The sequence below is a fragment of the Erythrolamprus reginae genome, chromosome 10 (genome assembly GCF_031021105.1).
Source record: "Erythrolamprus reginae isolate rEryReg1 chromosome 10, rEryReg1.hap1, whole genome shotgun sequence".
Taxonomy (NCBI): Eukaryota; Metazoa; Chordata; class Lepidosauria; order Squamata; family Dipsadidae; genus Erythrolamprus; species Erythrolamprus reginae.
This window is the reverse complement of record NC_091959.1, coordinates 44,377,728-44,403,620: the sequence shown is the minus strand read 5'-3', so window position 1 is coordinate 44,403,620 and position 25,893 is coordinate 44,377,728. Positions and strand designations below refer to the sequence as shown.

At 44.0% G+C, this 25,893-nt stretch overlaps 1 protein-coding gene across 2 annotated transcripts in view; it reads right to left on the bottom strand.

Moving 5' to 3' along the window:
* The window catches only part of RBM19 (RNA binding motif protein 19), a 96,248-nt gene that overhangs the window by 39,333 nt on the left and 31,022 nt on the right, over positions 1-25,893 (bottom strand). For both annotated transcript variants that reach the window (XM_070762971.1, XM_070762972.1), the window contains exons 18-21: positions 24,106-24,166; positions 22,495-22,574; positions 18,570-18,625; positions 16,819-16,935 (exon numbers count right to left, since the gene is read on the bottom strand). In XM_070762971.1, the coding sequence (XP_070619072.1) occupies positions 16,819-16,935; positions 18,570-18,625; positions 22,495-22,574; positions 24,106-24,166 (314 nt within the window). The remainder of the gene's footprint in view (positions 1-16,818; positions 16,936-18,569; positions 18,626-22,494; positions 22,575-24,105; positions 24,167-25,893) is intronic.

Here is a 25,893-nt window from a genome sequence, read left to right as displayed (position 1 = left end):
GATAACGTTAGGCTGCGGCCTTGAGGAAGATATGTGTGGAGTGTGCTTCTGGTTGCTGCTGTCAGCTTTCCCCACCTCTTGCCTATGATGACTCGAGAGCAGGCCAGGAATACTTTAGGACAGTGATGGCGAACCTTTTTCTCCTTGAGTGCCGAAAGTGGATGGACGCCTGCTGTCGCGCATGTGCGAGTGGCCACACCCATAATTCAATGCCTAGGTAGGGCGAAAACAGCTTCTCCTGCCCTCTGGAGGCCGGAAACGGCCTGATTCCCAACTTCTGGTGGGCCCAATAGGCTCCTGTTTTGCCCTCCCCAGGCTCCAAAGGCTTCCCTGGAGCCGAAGGAAGGTAAAAATGCCCCACCCCATGTTGTGGTTAGCTCTGGCCCAGCTCCTGCCCCAAGGACTGTGGATGTGGGGGAGACATCCACATGCTGCAGGCCTGTTTTGCCCCCGGTGGAATCTGCTGATGAAGGCTCCTCTGACCAAGAAGACATGAGTGACAGGGAGGAGAGTGGGGCAGACAGCTCAGAAGGAGATCAATTCTCTAGCTCCTCCTTGGATTCAGAACAAGAGTTAATGGTACAGCCTCGCATGCGGAGAGCGATGCATAGGCAGCAACAACTGAGAGATTATTATCAAAGAAAATGAGGCCACCTGTGGTTGGGTGGGGCTGTGGTAATTAGTGAGGCTGCTATAAAGAGCAGCCTGTGGGTTTGGCTATTGTGGAGGATTATCTGATCGTTGTGTTTCGTGACTGCTTTACTGACTTTGACCTTTTGTGTGCTGATTTTTCCCCGCTTTGAAACTAAACCAGAGCAAAGTGTGTTTCACTTTGTGAAAGAAGAAGGACTGTGAATTGCCTCACAGCTGCAAGCTAAGTATCACAGAACTGATAAGGGACTTGTACAAATTACCAGTTTGTTTGGAGACCAGTGCTCTTTGCTATCCCAAAAGAGGGCTTAGTTTATGTGAATTTTCATTATAAAGAACATTGTTTTGAATTTTCAAACGTGTGTGTGTGTCTGAAATTTGTACCTGTGAATTTTTGGGAGGAGTCTACCAGAGAGCCCGACAGAACACCTCATTTGCCTGGAGGCTCTCTGGGAGCCAAAAACGCCCTCCCAGAGCCTCTGTGTGGGTCAAAAATCAGCTGCCCAGCACACACATGCACGTTGGAGCTGAGCTAGGGCAAATGCTCGCATGCCAGCAGATATGGCTCCGTGTACCATCTGTGGCACCTGTGCCATAAGTTCGCCATCGCTGCTTTAGGAGTTGACAGCCTTGCTTTTTCAACTGTCATCCCTCCTCCCAGTTGTTCCTAATTGACAGCTTCTCTCCTGCAGCTGGAGAGACGAGAACGACACATTTGGGAAGGTGTGGTTGCTGTGCTACCAGCTTTGCCGTAATTGAGTGCGATGGAGCTCTTGGAGAAGAAACATAGAAACATAGAAGACTGACGGCAGAAAAAGACCTCCTGGTCCATCTAGTCTGCCCTTAAACTATTTCCTGTATTTTATCTTAGGGTGGATCTAGGTTTATCCCAGGCATGTTTAGATTCAGTGACTGTGGATTGACCAACGATGTCTGCTGGAAGTTTAGGCCAAGCATCTCCTACTCTTTCAGTCAAATAATATTTTCTCATGTGGCTTCTGATCTTTCCCCCAACTAACCTTAAATTGTGCCCCTTTGTTCTTGTGTTCACTTCCATATTGAAAACACTTCCTTCCTGAACCTTATTGAACCCTTTAACATATTTAAATGTTTCGATCGTGACCCCCCCTTCTCTTCTGTCCTCCAGACTATACAGATTGAGTTCATTAAGTCTTTCCTGATAGGTTTTAGGCTTAAGACCTTTCACCATTTTTGTCGCCCGTCTTTGGACCCATTCAATTTTATCCACATCTTTTTGTAGGTGAGGTCTCCAGAACTGAACACAGTCTTCCAAATGTGGTCTCACCAGCACTCTATACAGCGGGGCCACAATCTCCCTCTCCCTGCTTGTTATACCTCTAGCTATTCATCCAAGCATTCTACTTGCTTTCCCTACCGCCTGACCACACTCTTCACCCATTTTGAGACTGAGGGGAAGGAAGGAGGGTGTCAGCAGAAGCCTTAGAGGGTGACTTCACGTTAATAAACCCAATTCCTCTGATGGGTAGAGGGCTCTCTCTGACCCCAATATTTAAATTTACAGGGATGCTGGAAAAAATTGGCTCTTAGATGGCATAAGAACCTAAGAAGAGCCCTGCTGAATCAGGCCAAAGTCCATTGAGTCCAGCATTCTGTGTCACACAGTGGCCCACCAATTGTCCATGGGGATCTTGAGCAGAAAGAGAAGGCAAAACCCTCCCTTTCCCTTGACCCCCAACAAATGGGACCCAAGGGAAACCTGCCTGCTTCAACCAACATAAAGGCAGCATTTAGATGTCCATTTAAATAAGGGAGAGAAGGAAAGGAGAAGGAAGGAAGGAAGGAAGGAAGGAAGGAAGGAAGGAAGATAAGAACCTAAGAAGAGCCATGCTGAATCAGGCCAAAGCCCATCGAGTCTAGCATTCTGTGTCCCACAGTGGCCCACCAATTGCCCATGGGGATCTTGGGCAGAAAGAGAAGGCAAAACCCTCCCTTTCCCTTGACCCCCAACAAATGGGACCCAAGGGAATCCTGCCTGCCTCAACCAACATAGAGGCAGCATTTGGATGTCCGTTTCAATAAGGGAGAGATGGAAGGAAGGAAGGAAGGAAGGAAGGAAGGAAGGAAGGAAGGAAGGAAGATAAGAACCTAAGAAGAGCCATGCTGAATCGGGCCAAAGCCCATCGAGTCCAGCATTCTGTGTCCCACAGTGGCCCACCAATTGTCCATGAGGATCTTGGGCAGAAAGAGAAGGCAAAACCCTCCCTTTCTCTTGACCCCCAACAAACGGTACCCAAGGGAATCCTACCTGCCTTTCTTGGTTGATGAGTGAGCCTAACTTTCTGTCTCAGAAGGTCACAACAGGGGAATCACAACACTTTGGGACACAGCAACGGTCGTAAGTATGAATCACTTGCCAAGCATCTAAATTTTGATCCCGTGACGATGAGAATGGCACAATAGTCATAAGTGTGAAAAATAATCGCAAGTGCCTTTTCCCAGTGCCGTTGTAACTTTGAACAGTCACTAAAGGAACCACTGTAAGTCACATTGTTACAAAACTTGCTTCAAGAATTTAAAAAATAAAATAAAACAGTCTTTTTTAAAAGACATTTCTCAATCTAAAATTTACTGGAGTTTGATGTTGGCTTTCTCTAATTCCCCCAAACTGGCAATTGACTTCATTAATTGCTTTAACGAGGAGAATAAGTAGAATTTTGCAGAGGAGATCAAATGAATGCAAATCCACTAAGGTGAAAAAAAAAATCTCATTAAGCCTCTCCATTAAAGAAATGAAAAAGTCTTGGAAATGAGGGGGAAAAAATCTTTAGAAATGAAGGAACGTTGGGGCCTTCAAAAATCAGAAAATAATCCCAAGAGGCTAAAAATGGAACAGTAGCCAAGAGACCCCCCCAAAACTATCTTGACGGAAAGGAAAATAATAAAATTGCTCCAAAGCATCTTGAAGGCCAGACAAGGAACAATGGATGGAAACTAAACAAGGAGAGATTCGACCAAAGGGAGAAATTTCCTGACAGTGAGAACAATCAACCTAATGGAACAGAAGTTGCCTTCAGAAGTTGTGGGAGCTTCATCAATGGAGACTTTCAAGAAGAGTTATGAGTTATGTTACTAACATAATTCATGTACAGCCCACTAAAATAATCCTCCCCAGCTTGAACTGATAGTTGATTGAGGGCAAGGATACTGGATTTCCTAGTAGTCTAGTAGTTTGTCAGAAAATTTGTCAGAAATGGTGTAAGGTCTACTGCTTGGTAGGTGGGGGTTGGACTAGATCAGTGATTTTCAACCTTTTTTGAGCCGCGGCACGTTTTACATTTACAAAACCATGGGGCACATTGAGGGGGGGGGGCGGCTAAAAAAAGTTTGGACAAAAAAATTCTCTCTTCCTCCCTTTTGCTATATTTCTCTCTTCCTCTTTCTCTCCCTCTTTTTTTCTCTCCCTCCATCCCTTTCTTTCTCTCTTCCTTCTTTCCTCTTTTTTGCTCTTTCTCTCTCCCTCCCTACTTCCCTCTATGTCTTTCTCTCTCTCTCTCTTGCTTTCTTTCTTTCTCTCTCTTTCTCTCTCTCTCTTTCTTTCTCTCTTGTTCTTTCTCTCTCTCTTGCTTGCTTTCTCTCTCTCTCTTGCTTTCTTTCTCTCTCTCTTGCTCTTTCTTTCTCTTGTTTTCTTTCTCTCTCTCTTGCTCTTTCTTTCTCTTGTTTTCTTTCTCTCTCTGAGCTTCGCGGCACACCTGACCATGTCTCGCGGCACACTAGTGTGCCACGGCACACTGGTTGAAAAACACTGGACTAGATGACCTACAAGGTCCTTTCCAGCTCAGTTAATCTGAATCTATCAAAGAAGATCAAAGGCTTGGAGACTAAAATATGATTCAACTTGGAAATGGTTGTGGTTGGCTCTGGCCCAACTCCTGCCCCAGGGAATGGGGAGATGGATGCAGGGGAAACTTCAACATGTCATAGGCCTGTGTTATTGCCGACAGAATCAGTTCAGAGTTTAGTTTCCTCGGATGAAAAAGAATTCTCATAACATCACACATAAACACCGCAACGAGAATTGCGATAGCACAACTCTGGAAAAATGACCAGACCCCAACGGAAGAATTAATTATAGATAAGATATATACATGCGTGGAGATGGACGAACTCACTAACTCAATTAAGGGAAACAAAATCACGGAATCAAAACTAACATGGCAAAAATGGCATGAATGGGTTCAAAAGAGAATATAGAAACAATATACAGTGATCCCCCGGTTATTGCGTTCCCGACCATTGCGAACAGGCTAATTTGCGATTTTTCAACCCGGAAGTAAACAACACCATCTGCGCATGCGCGCCCTTTTCTTTCTATGGCCATGCATGCGTAGATGGTGGAGTTTGCCGGGCAGATCAGCTGCTGGGCGGCTTCCCTGGGTCTTCCCCCTCTTGCCGGGGTTTCCCCTTTGCGTGGGCGGCGGGGAAACCCCAGCCCCGCTTCCCAGCTGAGTGGCGCGAGCAACGGCGTGGGTGGGCGAAGGGCGGGCGGCGGGCGTGCGGACAAGCGGCGGCCGCACCAGCAGCGGCGGCACGAGCGGCGGCGGCACGAGCGGCGGCCGGACGAGCGGCGGCCGGACGAGCGGCGGCGGCACGAGCGGAGGCGGCACGAGCGGCGGCCGGAGAAGCGGCGGCGGCACCAGCAGCGGCGGCACGAGCGGCGGCGGCACGAGCGGCGGCGGCACCAGCAGCGGTGGCACAAGCGGCGGCGGCACGAGCGGTGGCCGGACAAGCGGCGGCGGCACGAGCGGCGGCCGGAGAAGCGGCGGCCGCACCAGCAGCAGCGGCACGAGCGGCGGCGGCACGAGCGGCGGCCGCACCAGCAGCGGCGGCACGAGCGGCGGCGGCACGAACGGCGGCCGGACAAGCGGCGGCGGCACGAACGGCGGCTGGACAAGCGGCGGCCGCACCAGCGGCGGCCGGACAAGCGGCGGCGGCACGAGCGGCGGCCGGACAAGCGCCGGCCGCACCAGCAGCGGCGGCACGAGCGGCGGCGGCACGAGCGGCGGCGGCATGAGCGGTGGCCGGACAAGCGGCGGCGGCAATAGCAGCGGCTGGAGAAGCGGCGGGCAGGCGGGCAGCTCCTCAGCTGTTGGGCGGGGGTCTTCCCAGGTGCGGAAGTAAAAAACACCATCTGCACATGCGCGGCCATGAAAAAAAGGGCGCGCATGCGCAGATGGTGTTTTTACTTCCGCAGCGCTACTTCGCGAAAACCCGCTCATTGCGGGGGGTCCTGGAACGGAACCCTCGCAATGATCGGGGGATCACTGTAATAAGAAGCAACAGTACAATGGAAACAATCTACAGCTACCTTGTAAAAAGTTTTATTTACCAGTTATTGAATATAATAAATATTAGAACATAAAAGTATGAAATATAATGTATATAATGGAATGTAACAGGTAAAAATTTATTATAAGAATTTTAAAAGAGATGGTTTATAATCTGTAAAACAGAATGTGTGATTTGAACTATATGTGAAAACTCAATAAAGAAATTTATTAAAAAAAAGAAGAAAAAGAAGGTGGGAGTGACTCGGCAGAGGGGGGCTTGGCACACAGCCCAGGCAGTCAATCTCCCTTATCTTCCGTTGATTCAGATGTTGACGTTTTGGACCCACGCAAGCGCAGAATTATGCGTAGAAGAGACCAAGTAAGAACATATTACAGGAGAAAAGTGAGGCTACCTGTGTTTGGTTGGGGCTCCAGTAATTAGGGCTGCTGCTATAAATAGCAGCATGTGGGTTTGGCCGTTGTGGAAGAGTATCTGATCGGAGTTCGTCAGGAATCTTGTGTTGCTGGACTTTGTTGCTTTTTCACGCCTTTGAAACCAAAGCAGAGCAACATGTGTGTGTGTGTGTGTGTCTCACTTCATTGGAAGAAGAAGGGGTGTGAAGTTTCTTCACAGCTGCTAGCTAAGTACTTAATGACTGCTTAAGGGAAATTGTACAGACTACCCGGTTGTTTTGGGAAGAGTGCTCTTTGCAATACAAAAAGAGTGCTTTGTTTATTTTGAATTTTGTGATAAAGAACATTGTTTTGAATTTTCAAACGTGTGTGTGTCTGAAATTTGTACCCTTGAATTTTCGGGAGGCTTCTACCAGAGAGCCCGACAGAACAGAAATAAGGAGAAATTTTCTGACAGTGAAAACAATCAAGCAACAGAAGTTGCCTTCAGAAGTTGTGAGAGCTTCATCAATGGAGACTTTCAGGAAAAGACTAGACTGCCATGTGTTAGAAATGGTGTAGGGTCTACTGTTGGTTGGAGGGGGTGGACTAGATGACCTACAAGGTCCCTTCCAATTCTGTTAGTCTGAATCTATCAAATAAGATCAAAGACCTGGAGACTAAAACATACCAGAAATGGTTGCAGGATCTGGGCATGGCTAGTCTAGTGAAGAGGGGGACATGAGAGCAGACTTCCAATATTTGAGGGGCTGCCCTAGAGAGAAGGGGGTCAGGCTGTTTTCCAAAGCATCCAAAGGCCAGACAAGGAATAATGGATGGAAACTGAACAAGGAGAGATTCAACCTAGAAATAAGGGAGAAATTTCCTGACAGTGAGAACAATCAACCTAATGGAACAGAAGTTTATTTTATTTATTTATTTATTAATTATCTATTTATTAGATTTGTATGCCGCCCCTCTCCGAAGACTCAGGGCAGCTCACAACAACGATAAAAACAATATTATAATGGCACAAATCTAATATTAAAAATAACTAAAAACCCCATCATAATTAAAAACCAAACAGCACATACATACCAAACATAAATTATAATGAGCCTGGGGGGAAGATGTCTCAAATCCCCCATGCCTGGCGGTATAGGTGGGTCTTAAGTAGTTTACGGAAGACAAGGAGGGTGGGAGCAGTTCTAATCTCCGGGGGGGGGGGAGTTGATTCCAGAGGGCCGGGGCCGCCACAGAGAAGGCTCTTCCCCTGGGGCCCGCCAGACGACATTGTTTAGTCGACGGGACCCGGAGAAGGCCAACTCTGTGGGACCTTATCGGTCGCCTTTGGATGTTGTGGGAGCTCCATCAATGAAGACTTTCAAGAAAAGACTAGACTGCCATCTGTTAGAAATGGTGTAGGGTCTACTGCTTGGTTGGGGGGGGGGGGGGTTGGACTATATGACCTACAAGGTCCCTTCCAGCTCTGTTAATCTCTATGTTCTAGCCAAACAGCCATTTCAAAGACTTCATGTTACCATTTGCCAAGCAGGAAAAACACACACAAATGTTCTTAAGAGGGGTATAATCTTCGGCAAGAACGAGATGTACCATCTTGATACTGCGATTTAAAGAAACCAGGGCCCTGACTGCGGTAACAATGAGTGGTGAGTTTTATTTAGGATGGGGTTTTTTTTTAAAAAAAATACACCGTCGTTTTTGTATTGTTTCCCGTTTTAAAAGGGTTGTTTTCCTCTGCTTTTGGTTCTGTTTATCTTTTTTTTCACGGCGGCGAAAGATGAATAGCATCGCGATCGCGTGAAGCGATTAAAAAACCCCAACTTTTCTTTGTATTTTTATATATACAGTGGTACCTCTACTTAAGAACGCCTCTACTTAAGAACTTTTCTAGATAAGAACTGGGTGTTCAAGATATTTTTGCCTCTACATAACAACCATTTTCTACTGAAGAACCCGAGCCCGGGAAAATTTCCCAGGAAAATTGAGAATGGCACGAAGGTCCAGCCAGTTTCATGCCATTCCCCCTTGTTGGTTATGACCTATAAAGCCCTTCATGGCACCGGACCAGATTATCTCAGGAACCGCCTTCTGCCGCACGAATCCCAGCGGCCAGTTAGGTCCCACAGAGTGGGTCTTCTCCGGGTCCCGTCAACGAAACAATGCCACTTGGCGGGACCCAGGAGAAGAGCCTTCTCTGTGGCGGCCCCGGCCCTCTGGAACCAACTCCCCCCAGAGATTAGAACTGCCCCTACCCTCCTTGCCTTTCGTAAGCTACTCAAAACCCACCTCTGCCGCCAGGCATGGGGGAATTAAGACTTCCTCTCCCCCTAGGCTGATACAACTGTATGTATGGTATGTTTGTACGTATGCTGGTTTTATATATTAAGGGGTTTTAAGTTAGTTTTTAGTATTGGATTTTTACTGTACATTGTTCATGACTGTTGTTAGCCGCCCCGAGTTTTCGGAGAGGGGCGGCATATAAATCCAATAAATGAAATGAAATGAAATGAAATTCTGGCCATCTCGGGCTTTTCTGGGCTGCCAGAGGAGCCTTTCAGTAGCACTTTTCTCTTCCTTCTCTCTTTCTTCTTCTTTCCTTTCTTCCCTCTTTCCTTTTCTATCCCACCTCTAATCACCCTTTCCCCCCCCCACGTTATTCTTGGACTATTAAATACTACAGCTATAAGACTATCCAAATAAGAATATTGAATACAAAATATCTACAAATAGACAAATATTTGGAATGTATATACAATAATATATTTTTATTTTATTTTTTATTTTATTTTTTTATTTTATTAATAGAGTTGAAAGGGACCGTTAGGTCATCGAGTCCAACCCCCTGCCTGAGCAGGAAACCCTACAGCACCCCAGCCAAATGGAAGTCCAATCTCCTCTTGAAGGTGTCCAGAGTTGGGGAGTTCACCACCTCCCCTGGCAGGCAGTTCCATTAAGCCACTGTATAAAAATACTGTTTACCCCATGTCCCTCCCACTTCTCTTTTTTGTATTCCCATCCCCCTTTTCCCTGTTTTCTTTTTTTTATATATAACCTAATAAAGTATTTTTTATTTTTTTTAAAAAAAGAGGCTTTGGAAGTCCAGAGCGAACGAAGCATTTTCCTTTCTCTGGATGCTTGGAGAGGGAATAAACCTCTGCCAGTGTCCAGAGAAAAGAAATGTTCCTTTTGCTCTGGGCTGCCTCAGAGTCCCTCTTTTTTTTTTTAGCCTTAATTTTAAGGCTCACCTCACCTTCTTCCTTCGGCAGTGACTGTCCTCCTCTTCTTCCTCCTCCTCCTCCTCCTCCCACCCAAATTCCAAACTTTTATTTCTTTCCCAATGGGTTTGCATGCATTATTTGCTTCTACATTGATTCCTATGGGAAAAATTGCTTCTTCTTACAAACTTTTCTACTTAAGAACCTGCTCACGGAACGAATTAAGTTCTTAAGTAGAGGTACCACTGTATAGGATTATTTTTCCTATTTTCCTCCCCCAAAACTAAGGTGCCTCTTATACTCCGAAAAATATGGTAATAAATAAATAGAGCTATCTATCCAGCAGACGTGGTTGGTAAACTTCCAGCAGACGTGGTTGTTCAATCGACAGTCATTGAATTTAAACATGCCTGGGATAAACATAGATCCATCCTAAGATAAAATACAGGAAATAGTATAAGGGCAGGCTAGATGGACCAGGAGGTCTTTTTCGGCCGTCAAAGCCCAGCACATTTAAGGAAATTTAAATATAAAGCCAGGCAGATATTCCAGAAACCCGAGGGAAATGCTGAAGGATTCTAGGGCTGAGCTAGGAAAGAGCCCTGGAGATGACCTGGGCAAAAATGAGCTGGATTGTCCAGCCCAGGGACTGAATTTGGAATTATTTGGAATAATACTGTGTCCAGTTCTGGAGACCTCACCTACAAAAAGATATGGATAAAATTTACTTTACTAGATAAATGGTCAAAGCAATGGAAACTGCAGTTTAATGTTTCCAAATGTAAAATAATGCACTTGGGGAAAAGGAATCCTCAATCTGAGTATTGTATTGGCAGTTCTGTGTTAGCAAATACTTCAGAAGAAAAGGATTTAGGGGTAGTGATTTCTGACAGTCTCAAAATGGGTGAGCAGTGTGGTCGGGCAGTACGAAAAGCAAGTAGGATGCTTGGCTGCATAGCTAGAGGTATAACAAGCAAGAAGAGGGAGATTGTGATCCCGCTATATAGAGCGCTGGTGAGACCACATTTGGAATACTGTGTTCAGTTCTGGAGACCTCACCTTCAAAAAGATATTGATAAAATTGAACGGGTCCAAAGATGGGCTACAAAAATGGTGGAAGGTCTTAAGCATAAAACGTATCAGGAAAGACTCAATGAACTCAATCTGTATAGTCTGGAGGACAGAAGGAAAAGGGGGGACATGATCGAAATATTTAAGTATGTCAAAGGGTTAAATAAGGTTCAGGAGGGAAGTGTTTTTAATAGGAAAGTGAACCCAAGAACAAGGGGACACAATTTGAGGTCAGTTGGGAGAAAGATCAGAAGCAACGTGAGAAAATATTTTTTGACTGAAAGAGGAGTAGATGCTTGGAACAAACTTCCAGCAGACGTGGTTGGTCAATCCACAGTCACTGAATTTAAACATGCCTGGGATAAACATAGATCCATCCTAAGATAAAATACAGGAAATAGTACAAGGGCAGACTAGATGGACCAGGAGGTCTTTTTCTGCTGTCAGTCTTCTATGTTTCTATGTTTCTAAATTGAACGGGTCCAAAGATGGGCTACAAAAATGGTGGAAGGTCTTCAGCATAAAACGTATCAGGAAAGACTTCATGAACTCAGTCTGTATAGTCTGGAGCAGTGTTTTTCAACCAGTGTGCCGTGGCACACTAGTGTGCCGCGAGACATGGTCAGGTGTGCCGCGAAGCTCAGAGAGAAAGAAAGCAAGAGAGAGAAAGAGAGAGAGAGAGAACAAGAGAGAAAGAAAGCAAGAGAGAGAGAGAGAAAGAAAGCAAGAGAGAAAGCAAGGGAGAGGGAAAGAGAACAAGAGAGAAAGAAAGCAAGAGAGAGAGAAAACAAGAGAAAGAAAGAGAGCTAGAGAAAGAAAGCAAGAGAGAGAGAGAGAGAAAACAAGAGAAAGAAAGAGAGCAAGAGAGAAAGAAAGCAAGAGAGAGAGAAAGAGGGAGGGACAGAGAGAGAGAGACAGCAAAAAAGAGGAAGGAAGGAAGAGAAAGAAAGAGGGATGGAGAAGGAGAGAAAGAGGGAGGGAGAGAGAAAGAAATAGAGAAGGGGAGGAAGAGAGAGAGCGAGAGAATTTTTTTGTCCAAACTTTTTTTAGTGCCCCCCCCCCCCCCCCCGCTCAATGTGCCCCAGGGTTTCATAAATGTAAAAAATGTGCCGTGGCTCAAAAAAGGTTGAAAATCACTGGTCTGGAGGACAGAAGGGAAAGGGGGGGACACGATCGAAACATTTAAATAAGTTCAAGGGTTAAATAAGGTTCAGGAGGGAAGTGTTTTCAATAGGTCTTCTATGTTTCTATCCATCCTAAGATAAAATACAGTATAAGGGCAGACTAGATGGACCAGGGGGTCTTTTTCTGCCGTCAATCTTCTCTGTTATCTATGTTTCTATGTTTCTATCTCAATATGTTTTGTTTTTGTTTTTAAAGTGAGCTTATTATTGGCAAGCAAAGCGTTTTGCTCCTGCGTTGGCCTCGAGGCTCTGCGGAATGCAAACAATCCCCTCGGCCAGCAAAACAGTTTAGTGCAAAGAGACAATTTTTTTACTGGGTTTTTTTTATCCCCTGTTGGTTCTTTGTGGAGGGAAGGGGTGCAATGAACGCGAGAGACCCCACTTTGCTCGCGCTTCTCTGCTGTTAATCAGATTCTAATTGCATTCATCACGAAGCCAGAGGTGGCCGTAGCCAATAAGGAGGTGATGGCAGGCATATGACAGAAGCTGTCAAAATAGCCTTCGGAAAAGGGGAGGGGGGGTCCCAGAGATGGGTGGGGGCGGGCGCGACTCGATGATAATGCGAAAATGAGATACAAAACTAGGGGGAAGAAGGGGGGGGGCGCGTGTTGAAATGGAAATGCATGCACGCACGAGACTTTCCTCTGGCTACGGGCAATATTTACGTAGAATTGACAAATGCAGAGAGAACACTTTAACATCGCCGCCCTTTTAAAAGAAAAAAAGGAAAGGAGTTGCTGGGGGGGGGGGGGAGATTCTGAGAGTGGGGCTACTATTGGTGTTGGTTATTGCCTATAAAGCCCTACACGGCTCAGGGCCAGGCTATTTACGGGACCGTCTAGTGCCGCATACCTCCCAGAGACCAATAAGACCACACAAAGTTGGCTTCCTCCAAATCCCGTCGACTAAGCAATGCAGGGCCGCGGGGCAGGGCCTTCTCTGTGGCTGCCCCAGCTCTCTCTTTCTGTACCGTTACTGTTGTAAGCTGCCCTGAGTCCTTCCTTCCTTCCTATCTATCCTATCTATCTATCGTATCTATCTTCTATCTATCCATCTATCCATCTATCCATCTATCTAATCTTATCTTATCTTATCTTATCTATCTATCTATCTATCTATCTATCTATCTATCTATCTTATCTATCTATCTATCCTATCTATCTATCTATCTATCTATCTATCTATCTATCTATCTATCTATCTATCCTATCTATCTATCTATCTATCTATCTATCTATCTATCTATCTTATCTATCTATCTATCTATCTTATCTATCTTATCTATCTATCTATCTTATCTATCTATCTATCTATCTTATCTATCTATCTATCTTATCTATCTATCTATCTATCTTATCTATCTTATCTATCTATCTATCTATCTATCCTATCTATCCTATCTATCTATCTATCTATCTATCTATCTATCTTATCTATCTATCTATCTATCTTATCTATCTATCTATCTATCTATCTATCTATCTATCTATCTATCTATCTTATCTATCTTATCTATCTTATCTATCTATCTATCTATCTATCTATCCTATCTATCTATCTATCTATCTATCTATCTATCTATCTATCTATCTATCTATCTACCTATCTATCTATCTTATCTATATCTGTCTGTCTGTCTGTCTGTCTGTCTGTCTGTCTGTCTGTCTGTCTATAGCAGGAAGAGGGAGATTATGATCCCGCTATATAGAATGCTGGTGAGACCACATTTGGAATACTGTGTTCAGTTCTGGAGACCTCACCTACAAAAAGATATGGATAAAATTGAACGGGTCCAAAGACGGGCTACAAGAATGGTGGAAGGTCTTAAGCATAAAACGTATCAGGAAAGACTGAATGAACTCCATCTGTATAGTCTGGAGGACAGAAGGAAAAGGGGGGACATGATCGAAACATTTAAATATGTTAAGGTTCAGGAGGGACATGTTTTTAATAGGAAAGCGAACACAAGAACAAGGGGACACAATCTGAAGTTAGTTGGGGGAAAGATCAAAAGCAACATGAGAAAATATTATTTTACTGAAAGAGTAGTAGATCCTTGGAACAAACTTCCAGCAGACGTGGTTGGTAAATCCACAGTAACTGAATTTAAACATGCCTGGGATAAACATAGATCCATCCTAAGATAAAATAGAGAAAATAGTATAAGGGCAGACTAGATGGACCAGGGGGTCTTTTTCTGCTGTCAGACTTCTATGTTTCTATGTTTCTATGTTTCTATCTATCTATCTATCTATCTATCTATCTATCTATCTATCTATCTATCTATCTATCTATCTATCTATCTATTTATTAGATTTGTATGCCACTCCTCTCCATAGACTCGGGGCGGCTAATAAAAATAATAAAAACAGCATATAACAAATCTAATATTTAAAATAACTAAAAACCCTCATTAAAAAAACCAAACATACACACAAACAAACAAACAAACAAACATACCATGCATAAATTGTATAGGCCTAGGGGGAAAGGAATATCTCAATTCCTTCATGCCTGATGACAGAGGTGGGTTTTAAGGAGCTTACGAAAGGCGAGGATGCTGGGGGCAATTCTGATCTCTGGGGGGAGCTGGTTCCAGAGGGCCGGGGCCGCCACAGAGAAGGCTCTTCCCCTTTAGGATTGGGTGGCAGAGAAGTTGAATGAAAGAATAAATAAATAAAATAAAAATATTCCCATTTTGCGGAATGCAAAAGGCAGCAGAAACGGTGGGTGTTTTAACGAAGTTTAAAAAGGAGAGCAGGTCTGGTCTAATGGCGAAGGCTCCTGCTTAGAACTCCTTAGTCAACGTAGAACTAAGGAGAAATTTCCTGACAGTCAGAACAATTAACCCGTGGAACAGCTTGCCTCCAGAAGTTGTGAATGCCCCAACACTGGAGGTTTTTAAGAAGATGTTGGATAACCCTCTGTCTGAAGTAGTGTAGGGTTTCCTGCCTAAGCAGGGGGTTGGACTAGAAGACCTCCAAGGTCCCTTCCAACTCTGTTGTATTTATTATTATTATTATAAGAAAGCCCGAGATGGTTTCATGAGATCAAAAGCCTCAAATGAAAAAAACACTCCTGCGTACGAATATTAAAGACCGACCGGCCTCACAGCAGGCATCTTTTTCTGTTCTGCTTTCTTTTTATTGCTTCTCCCACTCAGCTCCCAACTGGACTTTTTAATCTGTTCAAGTATCTACCAATTTCCACCCAAGGGCTTCTATTAGGTTTAAAAGCAGCCCACTGGCTCACTTCCCTCCCTGGCAAAGCACAGGAGCGCCCCCTGCAGATCCAAGAAGGAAACACTGAGATTCCCACTAAACTTTTCAGCGGCTGGAAACAGCCCAGTTGGTTAAGTGCATCTGAAGGCTTGATCGAGTTCTATGGAGCTTGACGTTCTGAAGCAGTCTTGTGGGTTTAAATATATATATATATATATTCTGGCAACTTTAAGATGGGTGGAATTCTACCAGACGTGGAAAAGATGGTGTAACTGGGTCGACCCAAAAAATATTTAAAATTTTAAGCACTTACAATGCAAGTCAAATATGTTATTTCCTAGCAATCTTGTTACCCGTTGTTATCCCTTTATTATAAAATATGGGATACAAGAGTGAAATATACATGACCCAGATTCTTGTAAAAATATGAACACAGTAAACAATAGTGAAAGCTGTAGTAACAACGCCAAACTGTAGGCAGGCAAAAACATGTTTTGTTATCACTTATTAAGTGTTTTTTCCCCTTTCTTTCTTCCCTCTCTTGTGTACTGTGTGTATTGATTTATTGTTTTCTTTTCTTGGCATTGTATTTGTCTTGTTTCAGTGTAAATAATTAATTTAAAAATATTTTTTTTAAAAAAAAATGGGTGGACTTCAATGGCCAATATCCACCCATCTTTTTAAAAAATAATTTTTATTAAGTATAAATATCTGTTTTTAAAAAAACATTAAAAATATTATATTGGTATATATTGGCCTCCTTCAGTCTCGAAAGACCATGGTATTATGCTCTGGGTTAAAAAAATTAAGATGTAGACAAGCATATAAACAAAACAACACACTTACAAATAAACATAAAAACCTCTTTAACAATAGCCACCCATCTTAATCGACATACAGTAATACCTCATCTTACAAACGCCTCGTCATACAAACTTTTCAAGATGCAAACCCAGGGTTTAAGATTGTTTTGCCTCTTCTTACAAACTATTTTCACCTTACAAACCCACCACTGCCACTGGGATGCCCCGCATCCAGACTTCCGTTGCCGGTGAAGCACCCGTTTTTGCGCTGCTGGGATTCCCCTGAGGTTCCCCTTCATGGGAAACCCCACCTCCAGACTTCCATGTTCCCAGCATCGCAAAAACACTGAGGTCCGGAGGTGGGGTTTCGAGGACTTTGGTGTTTTTGCAATGCTGCAATTTCACTGATGCTCCCTTCGCTGGGATACCCCACCTCCGGACTTCCGTTGCCAGCGAAGCGCTCGTTTTTGCGCTGCTGGGATTCCCCTGCAGCATCGCAAAAACACAGAAGTCTGGAGGTGGGGTTTCCCATGGAGGGGAGCTTCAGGGGAATCCCAGCAGCGCAAAAACAGGCGCTTTGGCTGGCAAAAGGGGTGAATTTTGGGCTTGCACGCATTAATCGCTTTTCCATTGATTCCTATGGGAAACATTGTTTCGTCTTACAAACTTTTCACCTTAAGAACCTCGTCCTGGAAACAATTAAGTTTGTAAGACAAGGTATCACTGTATTTGCAGCTGAACTTGAGCTGTCTCTGAGCTTGGCTGCTTTCTTTCAGATATTTTGGTACTCAAATAGGAAGTTTAATGTTCCTAGTTATAATAACGTTAAGCCAGTTGGGTAATGAAATAACCAAACTCGGACATCACCAAAGACCTCACAACATCCTCTCTCTCTCTTTTTTTTTTTTTTGGGGGGGGGATACAAGGACCAGTCCTCTCTTCCTTACCTGAAAAGTTCTCTGATCTCTTTCACCGTGGCTTGGAAGGGGATATTCCGCACCAAAATCTTGGAATTCACTTGCTTCTTGCTGGCTTGCTTCTTGCGAGCAGTTGATATGGTGGACCTGTTGATCCAAAAGGGAAGGGCGGTCAGTGCTGGGAGCAAGGCTGTTTTCTTGGGTCAAGCATGAGATTGAAGCCAAGCACGTTGGCATTTTAGCTTATTTTTTTTTAATAATATACTTTATTAAATTTTCATAAAAATTGACATACACACAAACACACATTTAACATGAAATTGGGGTTGTAATTACCCCTCTTATTCAAGAAGTCAAATCATATTACAGAAAAAAGAATACATTATGAATACCTTAAATCGACATATTAATTTGAGTGAAAAGAAGAAATTTTGTTTAATCTTATATAAAAACCTTCGTACACAGACAAAATAACAACTCAAAATTTAAATCATCACAATACTTCTACGATTCTAACCTGGTTTTAACTTTTACTTCTTCTTCTTATCTATCCATATATACACTTTATTCTAAATCTCATAAAATTCTGATTCTTCTTGGTTATTTAACCGTCTTGTCATCATATCCATTTCAGCGCAGTCTAATATTTTCTTAATAACCTCCTCCTCTTTGGGAATACCTTCCCCTTTCCAATTTTGCTCCTATACTATCCTGGCCGCTGTCGTTATATGCATAACTAGATGTAAAATATCTTTCTTATATTTCTGTTTGGTTATACCCAGTAAGTAAAATTCCGGAGTTTTTTCTATCTCTTGCCTTACTATATCTTTTATTATTCTTTCTATCATTTTCCAATATATCTTGACTTTACAACAACTCCACATTGATGATAATATGAACCTATTTCTTTCTTACACTTCCAACATTTTAGCTTAAAGGGGACCTCCAAGATCTATTGAGGATAAGAACCTAAGAAGAGCCATGCTGAATCGGGCCAACGCCCATCGAGTCCAGCATTCTGTGTCACACAGTGGCCCACCAATTGTCCATGGGGATCTTGAGCAGAAAGAGAAGGCAAAACCCTCTTTCCCTTGACCCCCCAACAAATGGTACTCAAGGGAACCCTGCCTGCCTCAACCAACATAGTGGCGGCGCTTGGACATCCGTTTCAATGACCACCTATGATACCCTTGGCATCCATGAATTTGTCTCATCCTGCCTTGAAGCTACCCAGGCTGACAGCTGTCACGACCTCTCCTGGGAGGGAATTCCATCAACCAAGGACCCTCTGAGTGGAGAAATATTTCCCTTTACTTGTCCTCACTTTCTTACCTAGGAGTTTTAGGGAGGACCCCCTCCTCTTGGTATTGTGTGATAGAGAAAAGGATTTGCAAATTCAGAGAAATTCAGAGGAAATGTATGTGATTATGTCTTTTTTTATAATAAATGGGGTTTTTTCATGGGGTTAGTTTTAGATATTATATTTGACTTCTCTTATTGCGTTGTATCTTTTGTATTTGTATTATTATTTTGTAAGCTGCCCTGAGTCCTTCGAGATTGGGCAGCATAGAAGTCAAATAAATGAATGAATGAATGAATGAATGAATAAATTTATAATTTTTTCTCTATCTCCCCTTTTCTATCCCGTGCATGATAGAAATAGTGCAAGGGCAAACTAGATGGACCATGAGGTCTTTTTTCTGTCATGAATCTTCTATATTTCTATGAGTTTCTCCAAACAGGGGAAGGAACAAGAGTGACATCACTTTTTCAAAACTTACTTGGTGGCTCTTTCAGAGATTTTTACTTCCAGCTGGTGGCTGTCCACGGAGCAACCCTGGAAAAAAAAACAAATTTGGCTGGTGAAAGAATGTTCTTTCTGCAGGAACTCAAAAAACTCAAACTGCCCAAGGAGCTGCTGATCCAGTTCTACAGGGGAATCATTGAGTCTGTCATCTGCCCCTGCATAACTGTCTGGTTTGGTGCTGCAACCCAACAAGACCGACACAGACTTCAGAGGATAATCAGAACTGCAGAAAAAACAATGGCTGCCAATCTGCCTTCCATTGAGGACCTGTATACTGCACGAGTCAAAAATAGGGCTGTGAAAATATTTACAGACCCTTCGCATCCTGGACATAAATTGTTTCAACTCCTACCCTCAAAACCTCACTACAGAGCACTGCACACAAAGACAACTAGACACAAGGAGTTTTTTCCTGAATGCCATCACTCTGCTAAACAAATAATTCCCTCAACACTGTCAAACTATTCATTAAGTCTGCACTCCTATTACTACTGTTTTTTCTCATCATTCCTATCACCCTTTTCCTCCTACTAAGGATTATATGACTGTAACTTGTTGCTTGTATCCTTAAGATTTTTATTAATATTGTTTCCTCATTGCTTATTTGACCCTATAATCATTAAGTGTTGTACCTCATGATTCTTGACAAATGTATCTTTTTTTTTATGTACGCTGAGAGCATCTGCACCAAGACAAATTCCTTGTGTGTCCAATCACACTTGGCCAATAAAGAATTCTATTCTATTCTATTCTATTCTGTTTTCTTTTATGTACACTGAGAACATATGCAGCAAGACAAATTCCTCGTGTGTCCAATCAAACTTGGCCAATAAAATTCTATTCCATTCCATTCTATTCTATTCTATGATTGGATTTGATTGCTTATTTTGTATCCTATGACTATGATTCTTGACGAACTTATCTTTTCTTTTATGTACAGTGAGAGCATCTGCACCAAGACAAATTCCTTGTGTGTCCATTCACACTTGGCCATTAAAATTCTATTCTATTTTATTCTGTTCTGATGGGATGGCTGGAACCCTCTCTTTCCACCAAATAAAATGCCACATCCAGCACACCAACCCCAGTAGCAGATTCTCTGAGAACCTTGATTGAAAGCAGGACTAATTAATTAGAGAGCAGGATTTCAGCCCACCCTTTGCAAGATCGGTTCTTAAAGACAAGGTCAACTGTATGACTGATCAACCAGACCCAACATGGGAGTCTGTTGGGCCCAAGAAATCAATCTCCCTTAGCTGGGAGGTCCCCCTGTCCGTTGGTGGCGACGAGTCTTTAAATCCATCACAGTTGGAGGACACCAAGTTCAGGAAGGCTGGTCCTTCCTAGCTCACAATGAAAGGGGAGCGAAGAAAGTAGAGAGATGGAGATCATAAATCAATGTTTACTGCGCTAAATAATATTCCAAGGTGGAAGGGGGTCATCCATGAAGTCTATTTCCATCCATTATTCAGGGTCCATCACAGAGGTACCTTGAAAGGCACGGAAACCAAGAGTGTGAACCAGGAATATGCCTAGACAGAGCAATGAGGGAGGGCGATGGCTGAGTGGTTAAAGATGCTAAACTTGTCACCGGCAGAGCTGACAGCCCAGGTTCGAGACCTGAGCAGGGACTGACCGAATAGTTCCTGTTCCTGGCTCCAGGCCGCCTAGCAGTTTGAAAACATGCAACTAAATAAATAGGTATCACTTCGCTGAGAAGGTAAACAGAGTTCTAAGCACCTCAACATATTGTTCCCAAGTTTGAGGACTTTTGTGGTTAGCTCTGGCCCAGCTCCTGCCCCAAGGAATGTGGAGGTGAAGGTGTGGGAGACATCCACATGCCGCAGGCCTGTTTTGCTCCCAATGGAATCTGCCGACGAAGCCTCCTCTGACCAAGGAAGCATGAGTTTGGCAGACAGCCCAGGAGGAGATCAATCATCTGTATCATCCCTGGATTCTGAACAAGAATTAATGACACATCCACGCATGCGTAGAGTGATGCATAGGAGACAACAACTGAAGGATTATTACAAGAGAAAATGAGGCCACCTGTGTTTGGGTGGGGCTCCAGTAATTAGGGATGCTGCTATAAATAGCAGCGTGTGGGTTTGGCCGTTGTGAAAGAGTATCTGATCACAGTTTTTCAGGAATCGTGTGTTGATGTTTTCTGGACTTTGTTGCTTTTTCACGCCTTTGAAACCAAAGCAGAGCAACGTGTGTGTGTGTGTGTCTCACTTCGTTGAAAGAAGAAGGGGTGTGAGGTTTCTTCACAGCTGCTAGCTAAGTACTGATTGACTGCTTAAGGGACATTGTACAGATTACCCGGTTGCTTTGGGATGAGTGCTCTTTGCAATACAAAAAGAGTGCTTAGTTTATTTTGAATTTTGTGATAAAGAACATTGTTTTGAATTTTCGAACGTGTGTGTGTCTGCAATTTGTACCCTTGAATTTTCGGGAGGCTCCTACCAGAGAGCCCGGCAGAACAAGGCCCAAATACTGATTGACAGGATGAGCTACCTCAACATATTGTTCTGTTGACTAGCCCAGGTTCAAGGCACGAGCATTGATTGACAGGATGAGCTCCTATTCTTGACTCCAGCTCCAGCCTGCCTAGCAATTTGAAAGCATGCAAATGCGACTAGATAAATAGGTATCACTTTGCTGAGAAGGAAACGGGGTTCTGAGCGTCTCAACATATTGTTCTGTTGACTAGCCCAGGTTCGAGGCCCGAGCACTAATTGACAGGAAGAGCTCTCGTTCCTGGCTCCAGCTCCAGCCTGCCTAGCAATTCAAAATCATGTGAATGCGACTAGATAAATTGGTACCACTTCGCTGAGAAGATAACAGAATTCTGAGCACCTCAACATCGGACCAGAATACCTCCGGGACCGCCTTCTGCCGCACGAATCCCAGCGACCAGTTAGGTCCCACAGAGTTGGCCTTCTCCGGGTCCCGTCAACTAAACAATGTCGTCTGGCAGGACCCAGGGGAGGAGCCTTCTCTGTGGCGGCCCCGAGCCTCTGGAACCAGCTCCCCCCTGAGATTAGGATTGCCTCCACCCTTTTTGCCTTTCACAAACTTCTTAAAACCCACCTCTGCCGTCAGGCATGGGGGAACTGAGGCATCTCCCCCTGGACTATATAATTTATGAATGGTATGTTTCTGTGTGTGTCTTGTTTTTTAAATAAGGGGTTTTTAGAGACTTTTTAATATTAGATTTGTGATACATTGTTTTTTGTTATTGTTGGGAGCCGCCCCGAGTCTGCGGAGAGGGGCGGCATACAAATCTGATAAATGAATGAATGAATGAATGAATGAATGAATGAATAAATATTGTTCCGTTGACTAGCCCAGGTTCGAGGCCCGAGCACTGATTAACAGGATGAGCTCCCATTCTTGACTCCAGTTCCAGCCTGCCTAGCAGTTCAAAATCATGCGAATGCGACTAGATAAACAGGTATCACTTCGCTGAGAAGATAACAGAATTCTGAGCAACTCAAAATATTGTTCTGTTGACTAGCCCAGGTTCGAGGCCCAAGCATTGATTGACAGGATGAGCTCCCATTCTTGACTCCAGTTCCAGCCTGCCTAGCAGTTCAAAATCATGCGAATGCGACTAGATAAATAGGTACCAGTTCGCTGAGAAGATAACAGAATTCTGAGCAACTCAAAATATTGTTCTGTTGACTAGCCCAGGTTCGAGGCCTGAGCACTGATTGACAGGATGAGCTCTCGTTCCTGGCTCCAGCTCCTGCTCCCCCAGCAGTTCGAAAGCATGCAAATGCAACTAGATAAATAGGTAACACTTCGGTAAGACGGTAACAGAGTTCCATGAGCCTCGAACGTATAGTTATGCTGACCACTGTGGGCCATTCCGACAGACCACCAGGCACTCTTACCTGCAGTTGCTTGACCGCTTTCTGGGCGTATTCTGGTTTCTTGTACTCCACAAATCCAAACCCCATGGAGAGGAGGTTGCCTAAAAAGAACACCAGAGGAAGATCAGAAATGGAATTATCCACAGTAACTGGATTTAAACATGCCTGGGATAAACATGGATCCATCCTAAGATAAAATACAGGATTTAGTATAAAGGCAGACTAGATGGACCAGGAGGTCTTTTTCTGCCGTGAAACTTCTATGTTTTTATGTTTCTATATTTCTACTTCCCTTTTCCTTCTCTAGCTTAGAGATCCTCAGCCTTGGAATTCACCAAGTTTGTTTGTTTATTTATTTATTTAACAACAACAACATTTCCCAAATATGCCCATGTTACACCAACACTCCGCAGTCTGCATTGGTTGCCGATCAGTTTCCGATCACAATTCAAAGTGTTGGTTATGACCTATAAAGCCCTTCATGGCACCAGACCAGGTTATCTCAGGGACCCCCTTCTGCTGCATGAATCCCAGCGACCAGTTAGGTCCCACAGAGTGGATCTTCTCCGGGTCCCGTCAACTAAACAATGTCGCTTGGCGGGACCCAGGGGAAGAGCCTTCTCTGTGGCGGCCCCGGCCCTCTGGAACCAACTCCCCATAAAGATTAGAATTGCCCCCACCCTCCTTGCCTTTCGTAAACAACTTAAAACCCACCTCTGCCGTCAGGCATGGGGGAATTGAGACCCTCTTCCCCCTAGGCCTTTACAATTCTATGCATGGTATGTATGTATGTTTGGTTTTTTATATTAATGGGTTTTTAATTGTTTCTAACATCGGACTACTATTGTACACTCCTTTATTGTTGCTGTTAGCCGCCCAGAGTCTCCGGAAAGGGGCGGCATACAAATCCAATAAATAAATAAATAAATAACAACAGAGTTGGAAGGGACCTTGAAGGTCTTCTAGTCCAACCCCTGCTTTGGCAGAAAACCCTACACTACTTCGGACAGATAGTTTTCCAACATCTTCTTTAAAACTTCCAGTATTGGGGCATTCACAACTTCTGGAGGCAAGCTGTTCCACTGATCAACCGTTCTCACTGTCAGGAAATTTCTCCTTAGTTCTAAGTTGCTTCTCTCCTTGTTTAGTTTCCACCCATTGCTTCTTGTTGTACCCTCAGGTGCTTTGGAGAATGGGCTGACTCCTTCTTTGTGGCAACCCCTGAGATATTGGAACACTGCTATCGTGTCTCCCCTGGTCCTTCTTTTCATTAAACTAGCCATGCCCAGTTCCTGCAACCGTTCTTCATATGTTTTAGCCTCCAGTCCCCTAATTGTCTTTGCCACTCTTCTCTGCATTTATTTATTTGCAATACAGTACGTGATCAAATCTAATATTTAAAAGTACTAAGAACTCAAGTGCTTGAATTTTGACCGTGAGGATGCTGTGATGGTCCATAAGCGTAAGAACTGATTGTAAGTCACTATTTTTCAGCACCCTTGTAACTTTGAACGGTCATTAAATAAAGGGTTATAAGTCGAGAACCAACCAGCTGTGGGTTGAAGGAATTAAAAGTCAAACACCCCTGTGGTATGAAAGAACTCCAAGGGCAAAAATCATAAAAATGCATACCGGTTTTATCTTTCTTCTTCGAGACTGTGCAACTCCGCACAGCACCAGCTTTGGAAAAAACCTGGAGAAGAAGAAAGAGAAGCACACTTTTTCAGTTTTAATCTCCTGTATTGGGCCACTCTGCTTTTCTCCCAGACAGGAAGGACAAGAGGGAGAGGGGGGGCAGGTGGGGGGGGGGGGAGAGAGAGATGGAGAGGGGTAGGCTATGTGACATCAGAAGTCTACACTAGCAAACTAGGAGCTGGGTTTGTGTTCCTGGCTAAGCAAGCAGAGCGGAATATGGATGGCCATGAAGCACAAAGCAGGTTCCATAATGTGGATTACTTGATTGCGTCAAAGGCAGTCTCTGAGATTTAATTCAAGAGAAAGAAGGACGATGCCTATAAAATTCTAAGATTATGGAGGGAGGGAGGGAGGGAGGGAAGGAAGGAAGGAAAAGACAGGAAGGGAAGGAAGGAAAAAAGTAAGAAAAGAGGGACAGAGGAAGGGAGGGAGAAAAGGAAGGAAGGAAGGAAGGAAGGAAGGAAAAGACAGGAAGGGAAGGAAGGAAAAAAGTAAGAAAAGAGGGAAAGAGGGAGGAAGGGAAAGACAGAGGAAGGGAAAGACAGAGGAAGGGAAGGAAGGAAAAAAGTAAGAAAAGAGGGAAAGAGGGAGGAAGGGAAAGACAGAGGAAGGGAAGGAAGGAAAAAAGGAAGAAAAGAGGGAGGAAGGGAAAGACAGAGGAAGGGAAGGAAGGAAAAAAGGAAGAAAAGAGGGAGGAAGGGAAAGACAGAGGAAGGGAAGGAAGGAAAAAAGGAAGAAAAGAGGGAAAGAGGGAGGAAGGGAAAGACAGAGGAAGGGAATGAAGGAAAAAAGTAAGAAAAGAGGGAAAGAGGGAGGAAGGGAAAGAAGGAAAAAAGTAAGAAAAGAGGGAAAGAGGGAGGAAGGGAAAGACAGAGGAAGGGAAGGAAGGAAAAAAGGAAGAAAAGAGGGAAAGAGGGAGGAAGGGAAAGACAGAGGAAGGGAAGGAAGGAAAAAAGTAAGAAAAGAGGGAAAGAGGGAGGAAGGGAAAGACAGAGGAAGGGAAGGAAGGAAAAAGGAAGAAAAGAGGGAAAGAGGGAGGAAGGGAAAGACAGAGGAAGGGAATGAAGGAAAAAAGTAAGAAAAGAGGGAAAGAGGGAGGAAGGGAAAGACAGAGGAAGGGGGGGAAAAGGAAGAAAAGAGGGAGGGGGAGGGAGGGAGAAAGAGGAAGAGCAGAAAGGAAAAGACAGGAAGGAAAAAAGTAAGAAAAGAAAGAAGGAGGGAGGGAGAGAGGAAAAGACAGAGAAAGGGAAGGAAGGAAAAAAGGTAAGAAGGGAGTGAGGGAGAGAAGGAAGGCTCCAAAATTATTTGACACATAATCAGAACGAGCGATTTGATCTGCCTCACTGGGCAAACCAGAGAGGAATCAAAACCAGATAAGTTAATTCCACTTTATTATCAAGCTACACTGACAGAATCTTGCAAGTTTAAAAGTACAATTCTCCCCCTGCCACTTTTACCACTTGAGAAACTAGGGAGGGTTTCTTCTAAAGCCTCTTGCCCCACCCATGACCCAGCTGTGGGCTATGCCCTCTCTTATCTGGCCAACCTGCCTTCCATTGAGGACCTGTATACTGCATGAGTCAAAAAGAGGGTAGGGAAAATATTTACTGACCCCCTCGCATCCTGGACACAAACCGCTTCAACTCCTACCCTCAAAACGTCACTACAGAGCACTGCACACCAAGACAACTAGACAAAAGGAGTTTTTTCCTGAATGCCATCCCT